Below are 10,560 nucleotides of genomic sequence, written 5' to 3' on the forward strand. Positions count from 1 at the left end.
ATAATTTAGATTTTAAATCATAGTTTAAATTTTAAATAAATATTTATAGTGATTAATTTTAAAAATGTATTAACGTTAATAAATATTTGTAGTGATTTTAAATGCCTCAAATGATTATGCACTTGTGCATGAATTATGCAAATCGGATGTCGGTGGCGTCTAAGGCCCACGGAGATAATGGGCCTTAAAGTATTGTTATTCAAAGGCCCATTGACTGACAACAGAGGGAAAGAGTGAGGGTGCCGCGCTGGGTAGGTATCCTAGGAGTAGGCGGCAGTACCCAGGGGCCAGAACAGGAGGGTCTTCAAAATCAAATCGGCCCCTTATCCCCTACTAGGTATTCGATTCATCTTCATCTTCGTCTCTTGGCCAGCATGACGGTGAAGTCGTCGGACAGCCCTCGTTATGCCCCTTATGATCCATCCCTTCCAAAGCCTTGGCGAGCCCTCGTCGATGGCAGGAACGGCAACCTCTATTTCTGGAATCCTCTCACCAAGGTCACTCAGTATGAACGCCCCTCTGCCTCTGAGCCCGAGGTAGTGCCGTATACCCTATCATCGTTCTTCTTCTTCTTCTTCTTCTTCTACACTGTTTGTCCTATCATCTATCACAATGACGCATCATCCCATCCATTTTTCTCAATTTGATCTCTGTCAGAATCGGGGTGCTCAAAGTTGCAGCGCTCCTTCATCTGATGGTCCGGCCATCATCAATGCTTCTACCAGTGGTAGTGGACAGACCAGCTTGCCCAACCCGAGGGTACCTGCCCTTACCGCGGGGAATGATTCGCCTGCTGGTCTTTCCGCAGAAGCCTATCGCCGCCACCATGAGATCACCGTCATTGTATGTTCTCCTTTATCACCACTTAGGCTATGTTTTATTGAACGAGGAAAAAGGTATCTTTGCCTTCATAGATGCATGCACTTTTGCAACTCATTTCCCTCTTTCTGCCTTCACTGAAATCCTGAGCTGCAACCTCTAAAAATTTTTACCTGAGACCCCTTTGTGAATTTTGAAACACCACAGCCATATGGTGCTACCCTGCTAATGAATTCTGCATGCAGTAAACTTTTGGGTTCAAATATAATAATAGATCTTTAGTTTTAAATCCCTTGTGTTATGCTTCAATTTGTTATTGTTCTTTACTTATCAACTAATTCAGTTTTTCTTTAGTCTCTGTAACTATGACATTGTCAAACTTTTGAAACCTTCCTTTCAGGGAAATCATGTACCTCCACCATACACTACATTCCAGTCTGCAGGTTTTCCTTCGGAGATTCTCAGAGAGGTAATAATCATCTGGAACAACACTGTCATTGATTTTGCATTATGTTTTTTTTTTTCATCACATCAAAATCAGGTGAACTGCTTGCATGTGTAGGTTGCTGTCATAATTTTTAGAAAATTTCCAGCTATTGGTGGTCAAATTATAATTTCGCCTCTCTGCCATTCATCCTTTTTCTTTTCCACTCTGCTTTGTCTCAGGTGCGATATTTGCTCCATGGAGGAGCTAATGTCGTACATTATGCCGTGTTGGGATATTCCCTTTTTGGGGAGACATGCATATGATTGGAGCTTCACTCTGTGATGGATCAATAATGGTTTGGCTTGTGCCAGTTTTTAGTTTGTGCATCGGACTGTTACCGGTGATTTGGTTCTGTTTGACTGTTGGTCTATTCAGAAGAAGGCCCTTAATCCTATTCCAGCTTGCATTTCTAAGCTACCATTTTCTTTCAGAGGATATTTTTCTGCTAGCATCTAACTTAAATAACAGAAAGAAACATCTAAACTAGTACTTGTCTTTCACTGGGACTTTTTCTTTTCCAGTTACAACATGCAGGTTTTTCTGCTCCCACACCCATCCAGGCTCAGTCATGGCCAATTGCTTTAGATGGCCGTGACATTGTTGCTGTTGCAAAAACTGGTTCAGGAAAAACGTTGGGTTATCTTATTCCAGGATTTATTCGTCTAAAGAAGCTTGGTAGCAATTCTCAAATGGGCCCACTAGTTTTGGTTCTCTCACCAACTAGAGAGCTGGCAACACAAATACAGGATGAAGCTGTGAAGTTTGGTAGATCATCTAGAGTTTCCAGTGTGGTATGCTCCTCATTCTTGACCAGTCAAATTCTTTCTATTTAACACTTCTGTCGATATGTGGTTTTAACTCTTTTATCAAGTTCCATTTGTTTTTATCTGTGGATCAATGATTGGACAATAAAAGTTTAAGGCCAATTTTTTTTCTCCTAGTTTTAAGCACTGAAGTAGAAACTTTTAGAATTCAAAACTCTGAGCATTTCATGAAGATAGGGATGGGCATGGGGGCGGGGGCGGGGGCGGGGGCGGGGCGGGGGACGGGGACAGGGAGTATCTCCACACTCACTCCCCCATCTTGGGCGGGGATTCCCCGTCCCCGCCCCAGTTGGGTAATCGGGGAGGAGGAAGCCCCACTCCCCTCCCCATGGGGATCCCCACCCCGGTCTCCAAACACAATTTTTTTAAAAAAAAACAATCCACTAATATAATGTTTAAATTCATGAACTTAGAATCTTAGATACCAATTAAGGCTCATCTTTATTAATAACAAACATGATATTATATTATATATTTTTTAATTTTTATTTTAACACATTTCTTACAAAAATCCAATAATCTAAGGAAAAAAATCCGTTAAATTAGATATTAATTGAGACTAATCATTACTAATAACAAACATTGCATTATATTATATATATATATTTTTTATTTTTTTTATTTCAACAAATATATTGTTATATATATATATATATATAACATTTCGGGGCGGGGACTCTGCGGGGGCGGGGAGATCACTCCCCGCCCCCACCCCGCTACAGTGATCGGGGAATTTTATTCCCCCACCCCCGCCCCCGCGGGGGAGGAAACCGGGAATTCCCCGCCCCAAACGGGATGGATCCCCGCGGGGACGGGGATTCCACGCCCCATGCCCATCCCTACCTGAAGAGGAATAGATATTGATCTTTAACATGATCAAAGATTTAAATATCCATGAAGCTGTCCGATATTATTAATGCTTATAAATTACCAAGTGATCAATGACCATATCTGTATAACAGCAGGCATGCCGTTTACTGTGCTGGCATGATGTTTACTGTGCTTTAGTAAATTATCTGCTACTAATTTGCTGTCGCTTTTAAATTGTTTTGTGTATGTATCATTTGCATCATTTGTTGGTGGTAATGCTTTATATTCATTTTATATGATTCAAGTGCTTATATGGAGGTGCCCCAAAAGGACCCCAGTTGAGAGATTTGAGTAAAGGTGCTCATGTTGTGGTGGCAACTCCTGGGAGGTTGAATGACATTTTAGAAATGAAAAAAGTGAGTCTTCATCAAGTTTCATATCTAGTACTTGATGAAGCAGATCGAATGTTGGACATGGGGTTTGAGCCACAGATACGGAGAATTGTGAAAGAAATACCTCCACGTCGTCAGACTCTTATGTACACTGCTACATGGCCAAAGGAGGTCAGGAAAATTGCTGCAGATTTACTAGTTAATCCTGTGCAGGTTAACATCGGCAGCATTGATGAGCTTGTTGCTAACAAATCTATAACTCAGGTATGCAGAGAGCTAACCTTGTCTTCACACTGTTTTTAACCAACATTTGAGAGATGAATATATTACATTCATCCAATTAATGACCTGTGCTAGATATGATAGTTAGAGATTATTGAGTTCTTTTCTGGCTTATTGCAGCATGTGGAAATGATTTCACCTATGGAGAAACGGAAACGGTTGGAACAGATTCTCCACTCACAGGAGCCAGGCTCCAAAATCATTATATTTTGTTCTACCAAAAGGATGTGCGATCAACTTGCTAGGAACCTTGGTCATCAGTTTGGTGCCAATGCTATCCATGGTGATAAATCCCAAAATGAGAGGGATTTGGTTTTGAACCAGTTCCGAACAGGGAAGTCTCCTATACTTGTTGCTACTGATGTTGCTGCTAGAGGCCTGGACATAAAAGACATAAGGTTATGGTCCCTAAACTCTTTTTCTTATGTTATGCACTGCAGTGAACATTCAATTCGAATATAAGCCTTTTGTCATCCAAAAGAGCATCTTAGGATTAGTTGCATGAGCACGAGTTGTGGTTTTGTGAATTTGCGAGCTGTGCCTGATGCAAGGTGCTTATGATATTCCTATTCTATTGGTCTAGATTGCAAAGGCTATTGGTGTAGTTCCACTTAGTTGGCGCTTCAACTTGTGTGAAGGTGACATTCTGAATCTCTGACTATTGGAGTCTTATTTTAGGGTTTGATGCAGTGGCTAAGTTACACTATATATCCCCCATTGTTTTCCATCAAATCTACGATTAAAGGACTTCTGTTATACGTGAACCGAATACTAACATGGTTTTTAAATTCACCCTCATTGGTAGAATTACTAAGGAGCATCATTTTGAATCTCAAAATACTGTTATGCCATGTCTTGCCATGGATGAAAATCTTGAATCATGAAAATGGAAGACTGCATATCCATATCCTAGTTTGATAGCTTCAGATATTTAATCGAAACACTTGAGCAAATGGTCAAAGTCTCCTGACTCAAGTCAGTGTTTGATCTGGTAGAACAATGAAAGAGTTAATAGTTAGCCTGGTTTTTTAGGTGTTAAGTAATGTGCTGCATTTCTTTTCACTCCTAGGCAGTTTTTATCTTTTCTGTGCATTGTGCTTCACAAATAGGAATCGATGGTTTTGTGGAACCAAATGCTCTGGGCTCTTTCTGGTCATAACTGCTGTTTTCTGACCACCCCTTTGATCTTGACCTCTACAGGGTTGTGATCAACTATGATTTCCCTACGGGAGTTGAAGACTATGTGCACAGGATTGGCAGAACAGGTCGGGCTGGTGCCACTGGTGTTTCTTATACCTTCTTAAGTGATCAAGACGCAAGGTATGCATCAGATCTTGTCAAAGTTCTGGAAGGAGCAGACCAGTGTGTCCCTTCTGAGCTAAGGGATATGGCAGCACAAGGTGGATATGGAGGAAGATTTCGCCGGTGGCGTTCTGACTCTGGTGCTCATGATAGAGTCCATTCATATGGTGGTACTTGTACTGGCTCCAGCTATGATAAAAGTCCCTCATTTGGTGGTGTATGTAATGACTCCAGCTATGACAAAGGTGGTGGATGGGGTCAACCATTATCTTCTGGTTGGTCCGACAGCTTCTGTAATCATAGACCATCACCACCATTTGAGAGGTATCTCTCTGCCCTTTTCTGCTTCTGTTATTTTTATGTCAAGCAGCCTAGTCTGTCTGTTTGAGGGATTTTTTTTTAAAAAAAAATTGCCTTACAATCTGCTATTCCAGAAGCCATCTTTAGAATGCCTAAAGCGCAGATCCATCTTGTAATCCAAAAGTGCACATGTTTGGAAACTGAAAAAATGACTTGAACTAGCACATGTAGAATGATTCAATTATGCACCATTTCATTGTGTTAATTTATGAGTTAGCCATGATGCTTACCATCCTATATCTGTATGAATGATGGCAGGTGTGACCATTCTGGTGGTAAGCATTTGGATTCACAAGAGCGCGGTAATATGAAGACCATCCAGGAAGCAAGCAATTCCAGTGCTGGATGTAGCAAGCGGAGCAGAAGTCGAAGCCGCAGCAGAAGCCCATCCAGCAAATGCCATGGGTGGGGTGTTAACCTTACGGCTGATCCTCTTTGACAAAGTCCTCCACGGGAGCCATGTGCATCTGCTCAATACAATGATGATGCAGGAAAGATTTCTGATGGGCGCGACCGCTCTGCTCCCTAGCACATGAGGTATTAATTTTGTCTAACACATAACCCTTTTACGATCTCTTTCTAAGTAGAACAAAGGGTGGGTGTCATTTTTGATGATAGATGATAGAGTATGGTTGGTTGCCCAGTCTGCTCTTGGAATATTGTCGTCCTTAACAAGGAACATGGTGAAATAGGCAACATATATATATATATATATATATATATATATATATATATATATATATATATATGCTGATGCTTTGGTATGGCAGCGTTTTGATGAAGAATTGCCATGTGCAACAGCATTTTTGTTTTTCTCAGTCCAATGCTGTTGTTTATTGTGAAGTGAGTTACTTTCTTTGGGTTATACTTGCATCCATTTGTGTGTGTTCTTGATTCATTGAATAGGCTGACGAGAGTTTTCCATCCAAATACCAGTTAAGATATCATGTTTTGGTGCGTGTGGCCTTTAAGAACACTGCAGCTCAATGCGTTTGTTATATGAACACTGGAGGCTGGTGGTATGGTATGACTTGTGAGAACTCCACCCAAATCAAGCCTTGCTTCACCTGCCAGCTGGATAAAGAAATGGCAACAACAAATAGTTTATATCTATTTTAATACTTAGAGGCTTGTATTTTATCTGTTAATGTGGACACGTTATTATTAATAGCTAAGATCATCAGCTATTCAATTATTTTATTTTGAATCAGTTTATCTCAGTGCATATGGTTCCCTATTATAACTGCATGGACGAATTGTTGCTCACCAGACCACTCACATCCAGATTGAGAGCTATGTATGTCAAATGAGCCAAATTGAGGCATTGAATTACGGATGAAAGATAACTTAGACCCAGACTCAGCTGTGACAGGAGCAGAGATCTCACATGGGAGCCCTTTACCGCATTGGCATAGACACATACAAGCATAAAATCAGGAAAAGTTTTAGGCCCGTAGTCCTTCAATCCTGTCTTCCTGAGTTAAACCAGGGAATATAAATTGATAACATATGCTAATTTAAGTACAATTTCAAGGGCCAAATTTATCAAACATGGTATCCATCATCTTCAACAACAATGGCAACATTTTCACAGCACCAGTTTTGAACTCCCAGTGCTGACTTTTATCTACCATTGATGATGCAATCACTCCCAAGGTGTACAGAAACCACAAAGATTAGAGACTGGACAAGCAGGAACATGCAGGCGAAGAGGGGTTATCAGGTGAGGTACTCCCAGAAAACAATTTGGTGGTTCTTTTTTCTTCACTTGTTAGGGCATGTACACCTGGACGCTAGCGTTTTTCATGGACTGGCAAACAGGACAGACATCAATGAACCCCTCGCACTCCAGGCACAGACAAAGATGCCTGCATGGCAGCAGAAGCATGGAGACTTCCCTAGTCTTGCAAGCTTTGCATGTCATCTGTTCGCCACTGCTTGATCCCTTATTACCAAGAAATCTTACTAGAGGCATAACCCCAGTAAGGCCACGGCCGTGAACATGACTGGGGTTATAGGTAGAGGCTGCATCATCCACTTCACTGTCCCCGCACCCTTCCTTGACTTGATCTGCCCCCTGAGCTAGGGCTTCTTTGAGGTTATTCTTCAACACATTCACCACAGACTCATTATATTGAGCCCTGTAGTGCCAAGACTGGGCTTCCACAGCCACCTGCTTAATCCGTTCCACAAGTTCCCTGTTCTTCCTGTTCATACTCTCTATCTCAACCTCTTTCTCGCGGAGCTTTTTGCCCACCTCCTTTTCAATTGTTCCAAGGAAAGAAGCCATATGCCTTTGCTTTATTTCTTTCACCTCTTTAGCAATGTGTTCCTCCTGTTGGATGACAAACAAGACATAAGCCACTGGAAAACAAAAAACTTAAAGAGACACAAAAAGCATTTACTTAATATATCAAGGAGAGGTAACATCAGTAAACAAGATGAAAATGCAAGTTCCTGTAAAGCATGGCCAACAGACAAAAATATGACCATGGTGTGTTTGCAGTAGTTATTTCACAAATAGTATTGCATTTTCAAACTAGCACTGCATTTTCAGATACAAGATGGTAGGATAATTACTGAATCAGCTCTAAAAGAAGCAACACAGTTTTAAAATACAGGAAGTAAATATAATTAAATTATAGAAATTGATAAACGATAACTAACAGTTTATGGATGAAATTTTCAAACTAAAAATTGAAGTTTATTATAAGGTGGATTATCAATACCTGAATTCTGATGTAATGGTCAAACTCTTCCCTTTGACGATCAATCTCAATTCTTAAATTGTCACCAAGAGACATAATGATGGGAACTGAAGGCATGCTTCCACTGGCAGTGGTTACAGAAGAGTTGTGTTCATCATCATCCAGTGACAGTCTTAGCCCGGTTGACACAACATTTGGGTTTGGAATACTTGCTGAAAGATCAACCTCATCTTGAACTGGACTGCTTAAGGAGATCTGGAGCTTGTGAGCTCTTGCAAAATCCTCTGCCTCCCTACTTTTGATAGGTTGGTTGAAAGCTGACAGGTTACCGTTTCCAACCAGCAGGAATAGTGATGTCAATCAGGGGCACCATGTTACAAAGAAAAAGAATACGATCTCATGGGCTCAACAAGTAAAAACAGACAACTGGATGCACTGGATACTTATTTGCTATGATTAGGCATAGTCTTCATTCATGACAACATCATTAATAAGTAAATCTTGTGTGACTACTAATACAAAGAGATGTATAGCATAGAGGAGGGAGTACAATCAGATGTTAACAACAGTTCATTAAAATGATTGAACTTTCTGAACTTCCATGTCAAGTTCAAGGGAATGTCTTTGCTGTAGAAATAAACACGGAGCATGAGGTAAATTATAACAAATTTCCTGTGAATACTTTGTTCGTGTTTGTTTTCATATTGGTTGCAAGCAACATCTGAACATGCAAGACAAACAGATAAAGAAGAATAAAGAAGAAAAAATTGGCATTACCAAGTCTCCAAATGAAAGAAAAAACAACTATCACTGTAACTACTACTACAACAACAACAAAACTATCAACAAGAACAACACTATCAACAAGTTAAGTGAATCGATTGAATCAAAACAAATCTAAAATACAATGAAACTATGAGAGCCCAGTGGAAACTGAGACACTGAATTAAAAATTAAGGGCAAGAAAAGCAGCATCCGACAGGAAAAGATAACAGCAAACCTCGAAATAGGCAGACACAATAAAATCTTTTGCAGTCTCACACTTACTATTTGCAAACAACTGAAGTTGTGTAGATGTGTTGGAATCATATGGGAACTGATTATTGTCCTCCAAGAAAACAGGAAACAATGGGTTGACATTGTTGCCTCCAAACATTGTCCTGATATAAACAAAGGAACATCCGAAGTGAATGCGATAATGTAGAAGCACAATCAGCAGGTCATATAATTGCCATTATCAAGTTCCAGCTGCAATTCAATAAATAAAATTCCAGCCCAGAAACAGTGAAGAACACCAAACAAAAAAAAAAAGACATGCCTTGAGTGAGATGATGTAAAATTGGAAAAGAAAACACGAAACCATCAAGGGGGAACAAGCGTGAAAATTTCTCACCAGAAATCAGAAACGCAGAAGGAAAAACAAAGGCGAGTGCAGTGATTAAAAAAAGGGGAAAATCTTTGTTTTACTGCTTGCTTTATTTTCAATAGGGAAGAGCAAAGAAAAGATAAGAGAACAAACAAAAAAAAAAGGGTGAAAACCGACCAGTAATCTTTCTAAACGAATAGAAAAGATCATCAATTCTAACGAAAATCGTTCAAGGGGAGGCTTGCGTTCTGTCCAAACATAATTCGATGAAAAAAAAAAATGAAGAAAGAAAGATGAGTCCTAAAGAGAGAAGGGGAATTACAGTAAAACCTCGGAATTATATGAATAATAGGCAGAAGATGGAAACTTTGAGCAATTGATCTCCCTCGAGTCCTGCCTTTGATGATCTTACCTGATCCAGAAAACGCGATACACTTTTACAAAATAATTAAGAAATGTGAAGAGAAAAAAAGAATCTGATTTTGGGATCGAAACGCATGCGCGCACAATTGCACAAAGCCAATGAAAATAATTAAATAAAAGTGAGCAAAAAAAGAAAAAAAAAAAACGTGAAGGGTGTGAGCAAGCGTATGTATGGTGCGTGGATTTGAAGCAAAGATTCTCACGTAATATCTCTGGAGGTTTCCAACAATAACGTAAAGAACGATGACGATGTAGAGGGAGAGGGAGAGATTGTAGACGAACGCACAAGACAAGACACGATGCACCGGAGAAGAAGACGGTGGGGATGATGATTTTCTTTCTATCTTTCTTTCTTTCGTTCTTTGGGATGCTCTTGTCCGTCCCCCATCCATCATGGTCCATCCCCCCTCTTTCTAATTATTATTAATTGTAATTGTCATTTTAATTATTCATGGCAATAGGCAATCCATCTACTACTTTCTCTCTCTCTCTCTCTCTCTCTCTCTCTCTCTCTCTCTCTCCATCTCTATAATAATAATAATAATAATTTATATTTGAAATTAATACTTGAAAAATAAAAATAAAAACTCAGTTAGGTTAGCCTACCCCATTACTCACAAGGCACGGTTGACAGACAGTTTTGATTAACCGAGGTAAGGTTGGTAATATTTTATTGATGGTTAACAACCTGCCAATACCATTTATACAATAGCATTTCTCTTGTTTATATTCATGGCACGGTTAACTTTTTCCATAAGATTATTTGATTTTTACTTCCTTTTTCATG

General features: G+C 39.8%; 2 protein-coding genes across 3 annotated transcripts; one reads left to right on the top strand and one right to left on the bottom strand.

The window, feature by feature from the left end:
* Nucleotides 1-145: 145 nt before the first annotated feature.
* LOC120280509 (DEAD-box ATP-dependent RNA helicase 14-like) lies at nucleotides 146-6,471 on the top strand. 2 transcript variants are annotated; one of them, XR_005542342.1, is made up of 9 exons: nucleotides 146-536; nucleotides 658-843; nucleotides 1,220-1,288; nucleotides 1,828-2,097; nucleotides 3,246-3,596; nucleotides 3,735-4,012; nucleotides 4,815-5,240; nucleotides 5,535-5,813; nucleotides 6,213-6,471. XR_005542342.1 is itself a non-coding variant. In XM_039287368.1 (8 exons), the coding sequence occupies exons 1-8, from the start codon at nucleotides 375-377 to the stop codon at nucleotides 5,713-5,715; spliced, it is 1,923 nt and encodes a 640-aa protein (XP_039143302.1). In that variant the 5' UTR covers nucleotides 146-374; the 3' UTR covers nucleotides 5,716-5,971. The 2 variants fall into 2 exon arrangements, 1 of the variants encoding a protein (XP_039143302.1); XM_039287368.1 differs by lacking the exon at nucleotides 6,213-6,471 and having other exon boundaries at nucleotides 5,535-5,971.
* A 227-nt stretch (nucleotides 6,472-6,698) lies between these two features.
* On the bottom strand, nucleotides 6,699-10,190 carry LOC120280595 (probable BOI-related E3 ubiquitin-protein ligase 2). The gene is made up of 5 exons (XM_039287468.1): nucleotides 9,977-10,190; nucleotides 9,681-9,762; nucleotides 9,032-9,144; nucleotides 8,006-8,301; nucleotides 6,699-7,611 (listed from the first exon to the last, which is right to left on the bottom strand). Exons 1-5 carry the CDS (start codon nucleotides 10,173-10,175, stop codon nucleotides 7,048-7,050), a joined length of 1,254 nt encoding a protein of 417 aa, XP_039143402.1. The 5' UTR covers nucleotides 10,176-10,190; the 3' UTR covers nucleotides 6,699-7,047.
* Nucleotides 10,191-10,560: the final 370 nt, after the last annotated feature.

The sequence above is a fragment of the Dioscorea cayenensis genome, chromosome 17 (genome assembly GCF_009730915.1).
Source record: "Dioscorea cayenensis subsp. rotundata cultivar TDr96_F1 chromosome 17, TDr96_F1_v2_PseudoChromosome.rev07_lg8_w22 25.fasta, whole genome shotgun sequence".
NCBI classification, from domain to species: domain Eukaryota; kingdom Viridiplantae; phylum Streptophyta; class Magnoliopsida; order Dioscoreales; family Dioscoreaceae; genus Dioscorea; species Dioscorea cayenensis.

Excerpts from the sequence above, each read along its gene's own strand:
- LOC120280509 (XM_039287368.1), top strand. The coding sequence starts at position 375 with ATGACGGTGAAGTCGTCGGACAGCCCTCGTTATGCCCCTTATGATCCA. Across the intron at positions 4,013-4,814 it reads CTGGACATAAAAGACATAAG|GGTTGTGATCAACTATGATT; the intron begins GTTATGGTCCCT and ends TGACCTCTACAG. Across the intron at positions 5,241-5,534 it reads CCATCACCACCATTTGAGAG|GTGTGACCATTCTGGTGGTA; the intron begins GTATCTCTCTGC and ends GAATGATGGCAG.
- LOC120280595 (XM_039287468.1), bottom strand. The coding sequence starts at position 10,175 with ATGGACCATGATGGATGGGGGACGGACAAGAGCATCCCAAAGAACGAA. Across the intron at positions 9,145-9,680 it reads ATTATTCATATAATTCCGAG|GACAATGTTTGGAGGCAACA; the intron begins GTTTTACTGTAA and ends TGTTTATATCAG. Across the intron at positions 7,612-8,005 it reads ACCATTACATCAGAATTCAG|GAGGAACACATTGCTAAAGA; the intron begins GTATTGATAATC and ends GTCATCCAACAG.